Raw genomic sequence first — 19,353 nt, forward strand, 5'->3', positions numbered from 1 at the left:
GAAATCCAAACAGGAAGTGGGAAATCTGAGGTTGGTCGATTTTCAACCCAGCCCCTATTGAATACACCGACCGAATGAGAAGGGAATGAGTAAGGTCTGCCATGAGCTGAGCATGCTCTGACCACGCACGTTCACACGAGGGAGCTCTGTTCCATCGCACTTCTGAAGACAATGGAATTCTCCGGTTAGAACATTGACGTTTTATGTTAAAAACATCCTAAAGATTGATTCCATACAGCTTTTGACATGTTTCTACAGACAGGAACGGAACTTTGACATTTCGTCTGCAACTAGGGAACGCGCTTCATGACTTTGGATTTTTTTTAACCAAACGTGCTAACAAAAGTAGCTCTTTGATTTAGTTCGATCATGTCCATTTATGTCCAAACATTTAATGTGGAACTGGGATTCCTGGGAGTGCATTCTGACGAAGATCAAAGGGAATATTTATAATACCATTTATGAATAATGTTGACTACCCAATAAGACGGATATCTTTTTGGGTGCTTTGTCTGAAAACTGTACTCAGATTGCATGGTTTGCTTTTTCCATAAAGTTTTTGAAAATCTGACACACTTCTCCTTAATGCAACCGCTGTATCTATATTTCCATGTCTAACAATTGTATTTTCAGCGACATCTATAATGAGTATTTCTGTAAAATGACGTGGCTCTCTGCAAGATCACCGGATGTTTTTGGAAGTAGTGAACGTAGCGCGCCAATGTATACCGATATTTTTTTATATAAATGTGCACTTCATCGAACAAAACATATGTATTGTGTAACATGAAGTCCTAGGAGTGTCATCTGATGAAGATCAAAGGTTAATGATTAATTTTATCTCCATTTGTGCTTTGTGACTCCTCTTTGGCTGGAAAAATGGCTGAATTTATGTGACTTGGTGGTGACTTAATCATGTGGTGCTTACGCTGTAAAGCCTATTTGAAAATCGGACACTGGTGGGATTAACAAAAAGATTACCTTTAAAATGGTATAAGATACTTGTATGTTTGAGGAATTTTAATTATGAGATTTGTTCGAATTTGGCGCTTTGCACTTTCCCTGGCTGTTGTCATATCGATCCCGGTAACGGGATTGCAGCCCTAAGATGATAAGATTGATCTCCCCATTTAAACAAAAGGATGAAACGTGGCTGCCTTCCAAGAAATGGGAACCTCTCCAGAAAGAAGAAGTAGGTTAAAAAAGGTCAGAGATATGCTTGGCAATGACAGGGGCATCAACCTTAAAGAAGGGTCTAAACCATCTGACCAAGATGGTTTTGGGGGGTCAAGTATCAGGAGCTCCTTTAGCACTTCGGACTCAGTAACTTCCTGCAGGGAGAAACTTTGTAGCGGGGCAGGGGAAAAAAAAAGAGGGAGAAGCATCGGGGAAAGTCATATTAGAAGGGGTGGGAGATGAAGAAATGTTGGATGGGCAAGGAGACATGGCTGAGTCAATTTCCGGTCACAACTTGTAGACGTGCGGTTTGTTGCTAACCTTACTTTGCTACCTGCCAACTTCACGGTTTTTACTTAATTACTGTTCTATATATATACACACACACACACACACACACACACACACACACACCTTCCCCCTGCCCACTTTTTTCATTCAACTTATCCAATGATGTTAGGCAGAAACAGTCAGAGGTCAAAGCGTAACATAGCTTCAGCATGTAAATCAGCAAGAAAGATGTGTCGGCATCGAGTAATTGTCTCTGGCCCCCTCCCAGTTAGGGGTAGTGATGAGCTCTACAGCAGAGTCTCACAACTCAAATCGCTGGTTGAAAACTGTTTAGTGCCCCTCCCAAAAGATAGAGAGCTAATTATCTACAAATTCTTTCTGGGACTCACCCACAAACAGGACAAAGCTTAGCCTGCTGAGTAGTGACAGACTCCATCGTAGTTGGAGGGGTGCTCTCATCTCACCTACGAACATAGACAGGGCTCTAACTCCCCTAGCTCCACAATGAGATAGACTCCACTAAGCTGGCAGGCTGGCTGCCAGTCAGTGTAGTCAGCTCAGCTATTCCCAATGAGACCGTGTCTGTGCCTCGATCTAGGTTGAGCAAAACTAAACATGGCGGTGTTTGCCTTAGCAATCTCACTGGAACAATGACCCTCCATTCCTGTCATTATTAAAAGAGATTGAGAACCTTATTTTGAGGAGTTATTTAATGTTTGATCCCTCACTTGCAAAGGAGTTATAGTTAGTCAATGAACTAATCACAGATTAGAATCTTGATGTGATTGGCCTGACTGAAACATGGCTTAAGCCTGATGAATTTAGTGTTTATAGGCCTCACCTCCTGGTTACACTCGTGACCATATCCCCGTGCATCCTACAAAGGCAGAGGTGTTGCTAACATTTACAATAGCTAATTAAATTGACAAAAATCAAATAAATGGTATTTTGAGCTTCTAGTCATGAAATTTAAGCAGCCTACTCAATCACTTTTTATAGCTACTGTTTTACAGAGGCCCCCCGGGCCATAAACAGCGTTCCTCACCGAGTTCCTATCGGACCTTAGTCATAGCAGATATTATAATCTTTGGTGACTTTAATATTCACATGGAAAAGTCCACAGACCCACTCCAAAAGGGCTTTCGGAGCCATCATCGACTCAGTGGATTTTGTCCAACATGCACTGCCAGTCACACTCTGGACCTAGTTTTGTCCCGTGGAATAAATGTTGGGATCTGTGTGTTTTTCCTTATAATCCTGGACTATCGGACCAGCATTTTATTATGTTTACAACTGCAACAAATAATCAACTCCGACCCCAACCAAGAATCAAAAGCAATGCTATAAATTCTCAGACAACCCAAAAGATTCCTAGATGCCCTTCCAGACTCCCTCCGCCTACCCAAGGACGTCAGAGTACAAAAATCAGTTAACCTGAGGAACTCAATTTAACCTTGCGCAATACCCTAGATGCAGTCGCACACCTAAAAACATTTGTAATAAGAAACTAGCTCCCTCGTATACAGAAAATACCCGAGCTCTGAGGCAAGCGTCCAGAAAATTTAAACGGAAATGGAGCCACACCAAACTGGAAGTCTTCCAACTAGCTTGGAAAGTCAGTACCATGCAGTATCGAAGATCCCTCACTGCTACCCGAGCATCCTATTTTTACAACTTAACGTTTCTGGGATAGGGGGCAGCATTTTCACTTTTGGATGAAAAGCATGCCCAGAGTGAACTGCCTCCTACTCTGTCCCAGATATTTATTATTGGATAGAAAAACACTGAAATTTCTAAAACTGTTTGAATGATGTCCGAGTATAACAGAACTCATATGGCAGGCGAAAACCTGAGAAAAATCCAACCAGGAAATCTGAGGTTTATAGTTTTTCAACTCAGCCCCCATTGAAGATACAGGGTGATGTTAGTTGTTTCACTTCAAGGCTTCCACTAGATGTCAACAGTATTTAGAACCTGTTTTGGGGATTATACTCTAAAAGGAGGGGCTCATAAGGGCTCTTTGAGTGGTCAGCTTCGTTCCACTTCATTTGTACAGACAGGAAGGAATTGTCTGGTTGGAACATTAATGAAGTTGTTAAAAACATCCTAAAGATTGATTCCATACTTGGGTTGGCATGTTTCTACGGGCTGTAACGGAACCTTTTGAACTTCTTGTCCGACGTTCGGCGCGACTTGAACGCGTTTTAGGATAAGTTTACCAAACGCCCTAACAAAAAAAGATATTTGGACTGAACTGATGGACATTAAACATTTATGGTGGAACTGGGATTCCTGGGAGTGCATTCTGATTAAGATCAAAAGGTAAGTGAATATTTAAAATGCTATTTCTAAGTAATGTTGACTACCCAATATGGCAGGTATCTTTGTCTGCCATGTAGTCTAAAGGCTGTACTTTAGATTATTGCATGGTTTGCTTTCTCTGTAAAAAGAAATTGAAATCAGACACAGCAGTTGCATTGAGAAGTTTCTTAAGTTCCATGTATAATAGTCGTATCTATCAATGTTTATGAGTATTTCTGTAAATTGATGTGGCGCTGCAATATCACCGCATGTTCAGTAGTTAAACATAACGCGCCAATGTAAACTCAGATTTTTAAAAAATATAAATATGAACTTTATCAAACAAAACATACATGCATTGTGTAACATTAAGTCCCATGAGTATCATCTGACCAAGATCAAAGGTTAATGATTCATTTCCTCTTTGGCTTGAAAAAATGTCTGTTTTTTGGTGGCGACCTAACAATCGTTTGTGCTTTTTGAAATCAGACACTGGCTGGATTAACGAGAACGTTATCTTTAAAATAGTGTAAAATACACTGCTCAAAAAAAGGGAACACTAAAATAACATCCTAGATCTGAATGAAATATTCTTATTAAATACTTTTTTCTTTACATACAGTGGGGCAAAAAAGTATTTAGTCAGCCACCAATTGTGCAAGTTCTCCCAGTTAAAAAGATGAGGCCTGTAATTTTCAGGTACACTTCAACTATAACAGACAAAATAATTTAAAAAAAATAAGAGAAATCACATTGTAGGATTTAATGAATTTGCAAATTATGGTGGGAAATAAGTATTTGGTCAATAACAAAAGTTTCTCAATACTTTGTTATATACCCTTTGTTGGCAATGACAGAGGTCAAACGTTTTCTGTAAGTCTTCACAAGGTTTTCACACACTGTTGCTGGTATTTTGGCCCATTCCTTCATGCAGATCTCCTCTAGAGCAGTGATGTTTTGGGGCTGTTGCTGGGCAACACGGACTTTCAACTCCCTCCAAAGATTTTCTATGGGCTTGAGATCTGGAGACAGGCTAGGCCACTCCAGGACCTTGAAATGCTTCTTACGAAGCCACTCCGTTGCCCGGGCGGTGCGTTTGGGATCATGGTCATGCTGAAAGACCCAGCCACGTTTCATCTTCAATGCCCTTGCTGATGGAAGGAGGTTTTCACTCAAAATCTGACGATACATGGCCCCATTCATTCTTTCCTTTACACAGATCAGTCATCCTGGTCCCTTTGCAGAAAAACAGCCCCAAAGCATGATGTTTCCACCCCCATGCTTCACAGTAGGTATGGTGTTCTTTGGATGCAACTCAACATTCTTTTTCCTCCAAACACAACGAATTTAGTTTACCAAAAAGTTATATTTTGGTTTCATCTGACCATATGACATTCTCCCAATCTTCTTCTGGATCATCCAAATGCTCTCTAGCAAACTTCAGATGGGCCTGGACATGTACTGGCTTAAGCAGAGGGACACGTCTGGCACTGCAGGATTCAAGTCCCTGGCGGCGTAGCGCGTTACTGATGGTAGGCTTTGTTACTTTGGTCCCAGCTCTCTGCAGGTCATTCACTAGGACCCCCCGTGTGGTTCTGGGATTTTTGCTCACCGTTCTTGTGATCATTTTGACCCCAAGGGGTGAGATCTTGCGTGCAGCCCCAGATCGAGGGAGATTATCAGTGGTCTTGTATGTCTTCCATTTCCTAATAATTGCTCCCACAGTAGATTTCTTCAAACCAAGCTGCTTACCTATTGCTGATTCAGTCTTCCCAGCCTGGTACAGGTCTACAATTTTGTTTCTGGTGTCCTTTGACAGCTCTTTGGTCTTGGCCATAGTGGAGTTTGGAGTGTGACTGTTTGAGGTTGTGGACAGGTGTCTTTTATACTGATAACAAGTTCAAACAGGTGCCATTAATACAGGTGACGAGTGGAGGACAGAGGAGCCTCTTAAAGAAGAAGTTACAGGTCTGTGAGAGCCAGAAATCTTGCTTGTTTGTAGGTGACCAAATACTTATTTTCCACCATAATTTGCGAATAAATTCATTAAAACAAAAATCCTACAATGTGATTATCTGGATTTCTTTCTCATTTTGTCTGTCATAGTTGAAGTGTACCTATGATGAAAATGACAGGCCTCTCATCTTTTTAAGTGGGAGTACTTGCACAATTGGTGGCTGACTAAATACTTTTTTGCCCCACTGTAGTTGAATGTGCTGACAAAAATAACACAAATTATCAATGGAAATCAAATTTATCAACCCATGGAGGTATGGATTTGGAGTCACACTCAAAATTAAAGTGGAAAACTACACTACAGACTGATCCAACTTTGATGTAATGTCCTTAAAACAAGTCAAAATGAGGCTCAGTAGTGTGTGGCCTCCACGTGCCTGTATGACTTCCATACAACGCCTGGGCATGCTCCTGATGAGGTGGCGGATGGTCTCCTGAGGGAACTTATCCGAGACCTGGACTAAAGATTCCGCCAACTACTGGACAGTCTGTGGAGCAACGTGGCGGTGGATGGAGCGAGACATGATGTCCCAGATGTGCTCAATTGGATACAGGTCTGGGGAACGGGCGGGCAAGTCCATAGCATCAATGCCTTCCTCTTGCAGGAACTGCTGACACACTCCAGCCACATGAGGTCTAGCATTGTCTTGCATTAGGAGGAACCCAGGGCCAACCGCACCAGCATATGGTCTCACAAGGGGTCTGAGGATCTCATCTCAGTACCTAATGGCAGTCAGGCTACCTCTGGCGAGCACATGGAGGGCTGTGCGGCCCCCCAAAGAAAATGCCACCCCACACCATGACTGACCCACCGCCAAATCGGTCATGCTGGAGGATGTTGCAGGCAGCAGAACGTTCTCCACAGAGTCTCCAGACTGCCACATGTGCTCAGTGTGAGCCTGCCTTCATCTGTGAAGAGCACAGGGCGCCAGTGGCGAATTTGCCAATCTTGGTGTTCTCTGGCAAATGCCAAACGCCCTGCACGGTGTTGGGTTGTAAGCACAACCCCCACCTGTGGACGTCGGGCCCTCATACCACCCTCATGGAGTCTGCTCAAACGGTCAGAAACAGACACATGCACATGTGGCCTGCTGGAGGTTATTTTGCAGGGTTCTGGCGGTGCTCCTCCTTGCACAAAGGCGGAGGTAGGTGTCCTGCTGCTGGGTTGTTGCACTCTTACAGCCTCCACGTCTCCTGATGTACTGGCCTGTCTCCTGGTAGCGCCTCCATGCTCTGGACACTACGCTGACAGACACAGCAAACCTTCTTGCCACACCTCGCATTTATGTGCCATCCTGGATGAGCTACACTACCTGAGGCACTTGTGTGGGTTGTAGACTCCGTCTCATGCTACCACTAGAGTGAAAGCACCACCAGCATTCAAAAGTGACCAAAACATCAGCCAGGAAGCATAGGAACTGAGAAGTGGTCTGTGGTCATAACCTGCAGAACCACTCCTTTATTGGGGGTGTCTTGATAATTGCCTATAATTTCCACCTGTTGTCTATTCCATTTGCACAACAGCATGTGAAATATATTGTCAATCAGTGTTGCTTCCTAAGTGGACAGTTTGATTTCACAGAAGTGTGATTGACTTGGAGTTACATTGTGTTGTTTAGTTACTGTTTATTTTTTTGAGCAGTGTACTTGTATGCTTGAGGGCGGCAGGGTAGCCTAGTGGTTAGAGCGTTGGACTAGTAACCGGAAGGTTGCAAGTTCAAACCCCTGAGCTGACAAGGTACAAATCTGTCGTTCTGCCCCTGAACAGGCAGTTAACCCACTGTTCCTAAGCCATCATTGAAAATAAGAATTTGTTCTTAACCGACTTGCCAGGTTAAATGAAAACTCACTGCCTTGCTGAAGAAAATGTATACGAAACGCTTCAGTCTGGTTTTAGACCCTATCATAGCACTGAGCCTGCACTTGTGAAGGTGGTAAATTACCTTTTAATGGAGTCAGACCGAGGACCTGCATCTGTCCTCGAGCTCCTAGACCTTAGTGCTGCTTTTGATACCATCGATCACCACATTCTTCTGGAGAGATTAGAAACCGAAATTGGTCTACACGGACAAGTTCTGGACTGGTTTAGATCTTATCTGTTGGAAAGATATCAGTTTGTCTCTGTGGATGGTTTGTCCTCTGACAAATCAAATGTAAATTTCAGTGTTCCTCAAGGCTCCATTTTAGGACCACTATTGTTTTCACTATATATTCTTCCTTTTGGTGATGTCATTCAGGAAAAATAATGTTAACTTTCACTGCTGTGTGGACGACAAACAGCTGTACATTGACGAAACCCCAAAATTGCCCTCACTGGAAGCCTGTGTTTCAGACATAAGTGGATGGTGGCACATTTTCTACTTTTAAAACGCAGGCAAAACAGAGATGCTAGTTCTAGGTCCCAAGAAATAAAGAGATCTTCTGTTGAATCTGACAATTCTTGATGCTTGTGCAGTCATCTCAAATAAAACTGAAGTTCCTCGGCGTTACTCTGGACCCTGATCTCTTGACAAAACAAATTTGAAAGACATTTCAAGGACAGATTTTTTCCATCTACGTAACATCCCTCTAGTGGTGTGGGGGATGTGCTTTGCTAAAGTGGGTGGGGTTATATCCTTCCTGTTTGGCCCTGTCCGGGGGTATCAGATGGGGCATCATCAGATGGGGCCACATTGTCTCCTGACCCCTCTGGTCTCAGCCTCCAGTAATTATGCTGCAGTAGTTTGTGTCGGGGGACTAGGGTCAGTTTGTTATATCTGGAGTATTTCTCTGGTCTTATCCGGTGTCCTGTGTGAATTTAAGTATGCTCTAATTCTTTCTGAGAACCTGGCCTGATGACTCCTTGCTGTCCGCTGTCCACCTGGTCGTGCTGTTGCTCCAGTTTCAACTGTTTTGCCTGCGGCTATGGAACCCTGACCTGATCACCGGACGTGCTACCTATCCCAGACTTGCTGTTTTCAACTCTGGAGACAGCAGGAGCAGTAGAGATACTCCACCTGGCACAGCCAGGAGAGGACTGGCCATCCCTCATATCCTGGTTCCTCTAGGTTTCGGCCTTTCTAGGGAGTTTTTCCAAGACACCGTGCTTCTACACCTGCATTGCTTGCGGTTTGGGTTTTAGGCTGGGTTTATGTACAGCACTTTGAGATATCAGCTGATGTAAGAAGGGCTTTATAAATACATTTGATTGATAAGGAATCCTGACTTAATTAAGTGGTGATTAAAGAGCTCAGCCATTTGCTCCTCGTCTTTAACATCCACATCAACATTAAGGGACATGGGCAGCTGTGATGAAGAGGGTTTATTCCCATGTCTTAAACCATTTTCTAGAACTTCTTGGGGTTAGACCCAAAGAGAAAAAAAAGCTATTTGAAAGTTTAATGCTTAAAACCAGAAATCAAATTGTTTGGGGACAGACTTGGTGGAGACAAGCGAGCATTGAAGGTGATCCTTGGTAAAGATTGCCACTCTACCTTTGGAAGATCCGTCTTGCTGAAAAAGGTTAACCAGAAAGGTTAACATCAGTGTTCCAAACACTCTTAACCACCTCTCAGTAATGACCAACAAATCTGGATAGGAGCTGTGAACCCACAATCGATCCACTTAAGTAATAAGCTTCTAATGTTAATAACAAATTCTTATTTTCAATGACAGCCAAGGAACAGCGGATTAACTGCCTTGTTCAGGGGCAGAACAACCAATTTTTACATTGTCAGCTCGGTGACTCGATCTTGCAACCTTTTGGTTACTAGTCCAATGCTCTAACCACTAGGCTACCTACCGCCCCATGGGGTATTGTGTGTAGATTGATTTAAACAAAAATTATACAAATTTTTGTATAAAATTGCTCGGCCCAATTCTTTGTGCTCTGCGTCACCGATTTCTGCTCCTGTAAAAGCATGTTTTTTTCACCTCTCGGGGGTGTGGGACGGTAGTGTCCCACCTGGCCAACATCCAGTGAAATTGCAGAGCGCAAAGAAATAAATACTCAATTCAAATATTTAACATTCTTGAAAATGTGTTACACATCAAAATAAAGCTTACCGTCTTGTTAATCCAGCAGCCGTTTCCGATTTCAAAAAGGCTTTACTGTGAAAGCAAACCTTGCAATTATCAGAGGACAGCGCTCAGCACACAAAGCATTACGTACAGTTACCAGCCAAGTAGATTAGTCACGAAAGTCAGAAATATCAATAAAAGTAATCACTTACCTTTGATGATCTTCGTATGGTTTCACTCACAACACTCCATGGTAAACAAATGTTTGTTTTGTTCGATAAAGTCCCTATTTATAGCCAAAAACCTCTATTTTGTTGGCGCGTTTTGTTCAGTAGGCCAATGGCTCAAATGCGGTCACAAGAGGCAGACAAACTCCAAAAAGTATCCATAAAGTTGATGGAAACAAGTCAAACTGTTTATAATCAATCCTCAGGTTGTTGTTTTTAGCCTAAATAAATTGATAATATTTCAACCGGACAAAAGCTTCGTCAATATAAAAGGAAAACAAGAAAGTGCTCCCAGTCGTGCGCAGTAACCAGCTCTGAGAACACAGCGTCCACTCAATGTTGTCATTCTCCCTCATTTTTCAGAATAAAAGCCCGAAACGATGTCTAAGATTTATCACAACTAGTGGAAGCCGTAGGGAACGAAATCTGGGTCCTATCCCTTTAAGTGGTGGACAGGATTTCATTGGAAAAAGCCATTTCAAAGTAATGACACTTCCTGGATGAATTTTCCTCAGGGTTTTTCCAGCCATATGAGTTCTGTTATACACAGACATTTTAACAGTTTTAAAAAACGTCAGTGTTTTCTATCCAAATCTAATTATATGCATATTCTAGCTTCTGGGCTTGAGTAGCAGGCAGTTTACTCTGGGCACCTTATTCATCCAAGCTACTCAATACTGCCCCTCAGAGGCAGTTAACCCACTGTTCCTTGGCCATTATTGAAAATAAGAATGTTCTTAACTGACTTGCCTAGTTAAATAAAAGGTAAAATAAAAACAAATGACAAAGAAAAAATGGGTTTAGAAATATCAGCAAATGTATCAAAAAAAAAAGTACAACTGAATATTACATTTACATAAATATTCAGACCCTTTACTCAGTACTTGTTGAAGCACTGTTGGCAGCAATTACAGCCTCTGGTCTTCTTGGATAAGACGCTACAAGCTTGGCACACCTGTATTTGGAGAGTCTCTCCCATTCCTCTTTGCAGATCCTCTCAAGCACTGTCAGTTTGGATGGGGAGTGTTGCTGCACAGCTATTTTCAGGTCTCTCCAGAGATGTTAGATCTGGTTCAAGTCCGGGCTCTGGCTGGGCCACTCAAGGACATTGAGACTTGTCCCGAAGCCACTCCTGCGATGTCTTGGCTGTGTGCTTAGTGTCGTTGTTCTATTGGAAGGTGACCCTTTGCCCCCAGTCTGTGGTCCTGAGTAGGTTTTCATCAAGGATCTCTGTACTATGCTCTGGTTCTTTGCCTCGATCCTGACTAGTCTTCCAGTGCCTGCCACTGAAAAACATCACCCCAGCAGGACGCTGCCACCACCATGCTTCACCGTAGGGATGGTGCCAGATTTCCTCCAGATGTGCCGCTTGGCATTTCATCAGACCAGATAATCTTGTTTCTCATGGTCTGAGAATCTTTAGGTGCCTTTTGGCAAACTCCAAGCAGGCTGTCATGTGCCTTTTTACTGACGGGTGGCTTCAGTATGGCCCCTCTACCATAAAGGCCGGATTGGTGGAGTGCTGCAGAGATGGTTGTCCTTCTGGAAGGTTCTCCCATCTCCAGAGGAAATCTGGCGCTGTGTCAGAGTGACCATCAAGTTCTTAGTCACCTCCCTGACCAAGGCCCTTCTCCCCAGATTGCTCAGTTTGGCCTGGCATCCAGCTTTAGAAAGAGTATTGGTGGTTCCCAACTTCTTCCATTTAAGACAGATGGAGGCCACTATGTTCTTGGGGACCTTCAAAGCTGCAGACATTTTTTGGTACGGTTCCCCAAATCTGTGCCTCGACACAAATCATGTCTCGGAGCTCTATGGACAATTCCTTCGACCCCATGGCTTGGTTTTTGTTCTGACATACTGTCAACTGTGGGACCTTTCCGTATCATGTCCAATCATTTGAACTTACCACACGAAGGTGGACTCTGTCCTTGATCTTTCTTCAACTTGATTAATCAGTGTAAACAGGATCCAGCTGAAGATAATTGAGTCTCATAGCAAAGGGCCTGAATATTTCAATTTTTTTTTAAAACACCATATTTACAAAATGTATAAAAACCTGTTTTTTTCTTTGTCATTATGGGGTAGTGTGGAGATTGCTGAGGATTTGTATTTAATCAATTTTAGAAAAAGTCTAACTTAAGAAAATGTGGAAAAACTCAAGGGGTCTGAATACTTTCCAAGGCACTAACAGACATTTTTATCAAATCAGGATAAACTGTATCAAATAAACAGCCTTTACAAATGAATGGGAGATATATTTTTTTATAGTATAATTCCAGAACTGTTCTCTCAAATCAGAAACTTGGCAGTTAAATGTGGATGTCTGCAGGACGTATACAAACTGAGTGGTGCATGAATGTCTCACTGGCTTGTAAACCTCACTGATGTTTGCACATCTCCAATTTGCTCTCCAAGGACCTGCTCATTCCCCTCAAAAGACCCAAGGCTCACATCTGAGTGAGAAAGGCATACATCCTCATAGCAGAGAATATAGCCTTGATATGAAATGACTAGAACTATAGCATAAATATAACATAGCTGCATAAAGTTCTTAAACAAGTGCAATTCTCTAACTCCATTATCATGTCCAACCTTGTGGAGCATACAAGAATGTCAGTGTACTGGAACTTATTTCCAACGTTAGATATTATTTTCATTTCCAACAGACAAAAATCACACATGTACTGATGAACATGCACAGATCTAATGTTACAAAGTCGTTGAATTCAGACTGTGAAAGACAGCCAGGAAAGAGTAGTTGAAATCACTGTGTGCAAGACCAGTCTCTCCACCAGCATTGAGCTTAATTTCAGTTTAACCCAGTCCCTTCAGGAAACTCATTTAATATGAATGAGAAGAATTGGAAACTAGATTTGTTTATGCGTTTCAGAAATCAAATGGCTCAGTTCAAAAGGGAATTCACCCAACCCCTAAACCTATATACAGACCAAATGTCACCCAGCACAACTAGAACACGAGAGCAAAACAGAGTAGTAGCATAACACGTCCTTCGTCCCCCCCCGTTAAGTCAGCCAGGCTAGCATGGCAGCAGGCTGATAGTGAGTGGTGGCAAACATTTGAGGCCAGGGATACAGTATGAACTAAGTATGAAGGTGTCTATGCATCAAAGGTGTTTTTGCGTCAGTACTCAATGGTAACGATGACAACGATAAGGACTTGGTTTTGGCAGGACAGAGACTTGAGCTGGAAGGCGGAAGCACTTACCCAGCAGATTGATAATGCCTTCATTGTAGGCCGCAAACAGTCGAATGGAATCTTTAAACAGAAGCATGAAGGACGCGTTGATCACTCCATTGGTGAGTTCGTTGGCGTTGACCTGGAGATGGAGGGGTTCAAAGCAGATTAATTGACAGTCAACCTATCGAGCACTCATTGGTCTGACTCCCAGAGCTCCCAATCCACAGGACAGAGGTAAAGGATCTTGATTACTCAATCGTCGACTATGTTTCTTGCAATACAGGAGCTTAAGAGTTGAGGCCATAGCAATACAACAATGTACAAAACGTCAAGCATTGAAAACTCACATTGAAGTCAAGTAGCGCATCCATCTGGTTTTGGATGATCGGTATGGTCTTTAGTAACTTTTCTGTGTTCATGGTTCTCATAACGCCATCCGCCCTGGGGTAAAGATAATATTCCAATCATTAAGGTCCCAATCCTAATGGCTTTGGACTGTCATGAATGTGTGTAATAAGCTGAAGCATGCAATTTAAAATAATGCACTTAGACACCAAATCAACCCCTAGCCGCTAAACTATATGCACTTGTGGAAGAATAAGCACTATGCCCAAAATATATTCAAAACACTTCAGGACTCGACTGTACAGTATTTATACAATATAGATGCTAGCTGAGCCTGACGGTATAAGGAAATGTGAATAGAGAATTAAAGTCCTTACCCTCGTTTAACTTTTGTAAAGTCAAAAGCGACTTGTCGATACGACACAGCCTTCTCATTCAGGTAGCGACTATATCTCCTTATGAACGTTGACATGTCATAGCCTGAAAAAGACAATAGGGGAATTACTCTGAGCATCTTGGTATACAGTACTAGTCAAACATTTGGACACTTACTCATTCAAGGGTTTTTCTTTATGTGTACTATGTTCTACATTGTAGATCAATAGTGAAGACAACAACTATGAAATAACATATGGAATCATGTAACCAAAATAAAAGAGTTAAACAAATTACTATATTTTTCAAAGTAGCCACCCTTTCTTTGCCTTGACAGCTTTGCACACGTGGCATCAAGGCAAAGGGTGGCAACTAGCCTATACTCTTAACTGTTTATTAGGGAAAATAAGGGATGCACTTGAGCTTGAATAAGCCCAGGCACATTCTTCCATTGATTTATGAAAATTACAACTGATTCTTTTCATCGATTTATGGGCTACTTCCCGTCGGACAAATACACAGGCAAACTTTAGGACACTTCAAGTGTGTGTTCCAGTGTTGCCATGATACCAATGTCACACTATCGTGATACTTGTGAAAGCTTTACATGGAAAAAGAAACCCGACTGAATTGCATGGCCCTTTGAGGAACACCTGTTATGTGAAATAGTAGGTGCAATAGTTTGAAAAATAAACAAAATGGGACTCATAAGGGTGTCACGTTTATTTTCCAAGCTATTGGACATTGTCAGTTTCCGGATGTCTTTTCCGCAACACTGAGAATTGTGCCAAAACAACTTCAATGTATGAAAATGACCATGAACTATCATAAATACTGTACGTATCGTAAATATAGTCCCATATTTCTCCTAAAGCAAAGGCCCACCATCTAGTGGATTTTCTGTCATGAGCGCTTATACTCCAACCTAAATCCAGTCGTCATTAAAACTGATAGCTCCCTATCCCCCTAATTTATAAGTAACAACTTGACAAAAGGCATTAGGTTATTATTAGGGGCGCTTAATCTGCCTTTACACTCCCCCTTGAAAGTCCCACTGGTCTGGGCTGCCAGGCATCTTGTTAACATGGGAAACAACTTTACGTAAATACATTTTGCTGGGCCTGATGTGAGCTGAGTGTTGCCATTTCATTGGGAATAGAGCAAAAGGGTAAAGGGTAGGACTGTCTAAAATAACAGTTTTCCGCTTCTAACATAGTTTGGCAGGTCTCAATATCGCCTGTTGTGTGTACACACACACAGTAGGTAGAAGTTATGGTACGCTGCAGGTTTTGAATAGCGCTGACATTTCCTTATTCTACATGTCAGATAAGCATGCTTGTTCGGGAAAATATATTTATATCTGAATGCCTAAAAAAAAAGGTGCTACAGTACACAGGATTTTTTAAAATGTTTGCATTTATAACTTTAGAAACCGTCCATAATACATTTGCTGCCAACAGTGGAATGATATTGTTTCACAGTATTACTTATCTGCCAGTGTTGTGATTGATTTTGTCCGCTGGAGCGGCATCTGTTGTCAAACTGGGAAAGCTGTTCTGACTTTGTGGCTGTGTTATCTAGTGGAAATCGCTCTCATTCTACACCGTTCCCTCAATGATTCCCTACACTGAAGTGTAGGGAATCATTGTACCATCTAAATCCCTGAGAAATATATTTCCATTAACAGATATCATTTTACAGCTGTTTGAAGCTGGTGGACCAAAACTAAAAGTTACTTTCGGTTTTGGTCGACCAGCTTCAAACGGCTGTAAAAAAAAAAATCTATGTTATAACACAGCCAAAGTCAGAACAGCTTTCTTAGTTAAACAGATGCTGCTCCAGTGGGAGAAATCAATAGGTGAATATCACAGCCAATCAAAACACTGGCGGGTAAGTAATATTGCAAAACACGGTAGATATATTATGGACATTCTCTGAAATTACAACGCAAAAATTCAAATGTGTAGCACCTTTAAAATATTGGAGCGTGTCATCTCATCCAGTTTAGACGATACTGAACCCCTGATAAAATAGAGTGCTGCAGCAAAGTTTGTGCAGAGCTGACATTACTCACCTTGCAGGCCACTTTTGTCCAAAAAGTTACTGAGGTTGAAAAGCGTATTCCTTGAAGCCATGTACTGTATAAATCTCTGCAACACAGAAACATGTGTGCAAACCTTCATTAGATGGTGAATGCAAATGATTGACTAATAGCAATACAAGACAACCACTTTTGAAAATGCATAGCAATGTTACATAAGAAAGCCCCCTCAAAAGAAGTATAATACAAAATGACAATTCTGTGGACTGGATATTGCTGACACTTTTCAAACCACTAGTGTTAAAAGGATTTCAAAAGACCTTAACACCACAGTTTTAGTGTCACTTCTGACACTGAATTTATTTTCTTACACATGAAATCTTTCATGACATCATATTTAAGAGAGAAAGGCATCATCAGGAGTAGAGCATGTTACAATGGTATAATTGCCATATGTATGGAGGGATAGGGGTTGAGTTGGAATTCAGAGTGTGTCTGGCATGACAAGGAGTCAGGAGTCAGATCACCAAGGAGTCAGATCCATTATCTACAGCTCTGCTGGAAGTGTTGAGTTGCAGAGCTCTGGAGTGAAAAAAATCCCCAGGTACAGAATTCCCTCACCCAACCCTAACCTTAACCATTTGTGCCCCTAGACAGGTTTCACTCACCTCATTGCCGTAGACCATGGTGTGGTGGGTGGCGGTGAGAGACTTGAAGACCACCACCCAGCTGGTGCTGGCCGTCCTCTCAAACAACGTGTCTGCCAGCTGGGGGATGTTCACGTTCATCTCATTGGTGCAGTGGATCAAGTCTGGGGGAGAGAAAACAGTCACTGTAGGGTCTTAATGGAATAGTATTGTGTGTCTGTGTGACAGAAACACACACTGACTGCATGCGAGTGAGTATGTAAGCGAAAGCGTTGGCAAATGTTATTTTGAACAACCAGTTCCACCGAATCAAGCCGTTGTGGTGAGCTAACGACAAACTTCTTGGTAAGGCTCTCGTCAGTTGGACCCACCAGGTTTGACAGAGCACTAAGTCCTTATGGTGCTGTTTAGCACAGCCCAGGATAGGTTGCACCCAGTGTTTATATTCAGACTGTTGTCACAAACGTCTGAGGATAGTGCATCCTGGGCATTATTTAGCCTTTGGCAGGGCTCCCATGCCATCTGGCCTGTAGTGAAAGCCGATGCCTTCTGGCACCTTTCCATCAGTGCCATGAGACTGGTCTCTCATGCCAGATCTCATCAGGTCATTCATACACCCTCTAATACAGGCCTTAAACAAACAGAGATTTCTCCCTCTCACACAGAAGATGGTCCATCACTGAAAGCTCAAGGAAATCTGCTGCTAGCACTGATAAGATTAACAATCATGTACAGTTCTATGACAACACAGTAGCTGGCTGATCAAACATTGAAATACACTGAAAAAAATAAACTCAACAAGTGAAGTGTTGGTCCCATATTTCATGAGCTGAAATAGAAAACTCCAGAAATGTTCCATACGCATGAAAAACGTATTTCTCTCAAATTCTGTGCACACATCTGTTTAGGTCCCTGTTAGTGAGCATTTCTCCTTTTCCAAGATAATCCATCCACCTGACAGGTGTGGCATATCAATAATCTGATTATTACACAGGTGCACCTTGTGCCAGGGACAATAAAAGGCCACTAAAATGTGCAGTTGTCACAACACAATGCCACATGTCTTAAGTTGAGGGAGCATGCAATTGGCATGCTGACTCCAGGAATGTCCACCAGAGCATTTCAACCATAAGCCACCTGAAATGTCATTTTAGAGAATTTGCCAATACATCCAACCGGCCTCACAACCGCAGACCACATGTAACCATGCCAGCCCAGGACCCCCACATCAGGCCTCTTCCCCTGGAGTGCAGTTTCAAGCAACACTTGACTTTAGGGGGCTGTTCCCACAATACAATATTCAAAATGATCACTTGCCAAATGGTTGCTTGGCAAATATCAAAATATTTAAAATTATTTGTTGTACAAAGCAAATAATTTAACAGATCAAACTAAATATCCATTAACAAAATGTGGAATTTATACACATCAAAAAAAGTATGTTACAGTGAAATGCAGGCTAGTTATTACTAAGTGCTACCATGTTGACCTACAGTTGAAGTCGGAAGTTTACATGCACCTTAGCCAAATACATTTAAACTGTTACACATTTCCTGACATTTAATCCTAGTAAAAATGCCGTGTTTAAGGTCAGTTAAAATAAAGTGGTGATCCTAAGAATGTGAAATGTCAGAATAATAGGAGAGAATGATTTCAGCTTTTATTTATTTCTTTCATCACATTCCCAGTGGGTCAGAAGTTTACATACACTCAATTAGTATTTGGCAGCATTGCCTTTAAATTGTTTAACTTGTGTCAAACGTTTTGGGTAGCCTTCCACCAGCTTCCCACAATAAGCGATTTTGGAGCAGTGGCTTCTTCCTTGATGAGCAGCCTTTCAGGTTATGTCAATATAGGATATTGTTACTGTGGAAAAATATACTTTTGAACCGGTTTCCTCCAGCATCTTCACAAGGTCCTTTGCTGTTGTTCTGGGATTGATTTGCACTTATCGCAACAAAGTATGTTCATCTCTAGGAGACAGAACGAGTCTCCTTCCTGAGCGGTATGACGGCTGCGTGGTCCCATGGTGTTTATACTTGCGTACTATTGTTTGTACAGATGAACGTGGTACCTTCAGGCGTTTGGACATTTCTCCAAAGGATGTACCAGACTTGGACTACCATTTTTTTCTGAGGTATTGGCGGATTTCTTTTGATTTTCCCATGATGTCAAGCAAAGAGGCACTGAGTTTGAAAGGTAGGCCTTCAAATACATCCACAGGTCCACCTCCAATTGACTCAAATGATGTCAATTAGCCTATCAGAAGCTTCTAAAGCCATGACATTGTCCAAGCTCTTCAAAGGCACAGTCAAATTAGTCTATAAACTTCTGACCCACTGGAATTGAGATAGTGAATTATAAGTGAAATAATCCGCCTGTAAACAATTGGAAAAATTACGTGTCATGCACAAAGTAGATGTCCTAACCAACTTGCAAAAACTAGTTTGTTAACAAAACATTTGTGGAGTGGTTGAAAAATGAGTTAATGACTTCAACCTAAGTGTATGCAAACTGACTTTAACTATATATTTATATCAATGTCTGACATATTCAATCAATCCCTATCCCAGTCTGCTGTTCCCACATGCTTCAAGAGGGCCACCATTGTTCCTGTTCCCAAGAAAGCTAAGGTAACTGAGCTTAATGACTATCGCCCCGTAGCAAACACTTCTGTCATCATGAAGTGCTTTGAGAGACTAGTCAAGGATCATATCACCTCCACCCTACCAGACTC

The 19,353-nt window shown here is 42.0% G+C and overlaps 1 protein-coding gene across 25 annotated transcripts in view; it reads right to left on the reverse strand.

Annotated features, from left to right (window-relative positions):
* picalma (phosphatidylinositol binding clathrin assembly protein a) overlaps positions 1-19,353 on the reverse strand; it is a 56,007-nt gene that overhangs the window by 25,185 nt on the left and 11,469 nt on the right. For all 25 annotated transcript variants that reach the window (XR_006084106.1, XR_002954681.2, XR_002954679.2 and 22 more), the window contains 5 exons: positions 16,638-16,780; positions 16,003-16,078; positions 13,931-14,033; positions 13,556-13,649; positions 13,236-13,347 (listed from right to left, as the gene is read on the reverse strand). Coding sequence is in view for 8 of the 25 variants with exons in the window: in XM_024432186.2 (XP_024287954.1) it covers positions 13,236-13,347; positions 13,556-13,649; positions 13,931-14,033; positions 16,003-16,078; positions 16,638-16,780 (528 nt within the window). In the remaining 17 variants the exon portion in view is untranslated. The remainder of the gene's footprint in view (positions 1-13,235; positions 13,348-13,555; positions 13,650-13,930; positions 14,034-16,002; positions 16,079-16,637; positions 16,781-19,353) is intronic.

The sequence above is a fragment of the Oncorhynchus tshawytscha genome, linkage group LG09 (assembly GCF_018296145.1).
Source record: "Oncorhynchus tshawytscha isolate Ot180627B linkage group LG09, Otsh_v2.0, whole genome shotgun sequence".
Classification (NCBI taxonomy): Eukaryota; Metazoa; Chordata; class Actinopteri; order Salmoniformes; family Salmonidae; genus Oncorhynchus; species Oncorhynchus tshawytscha.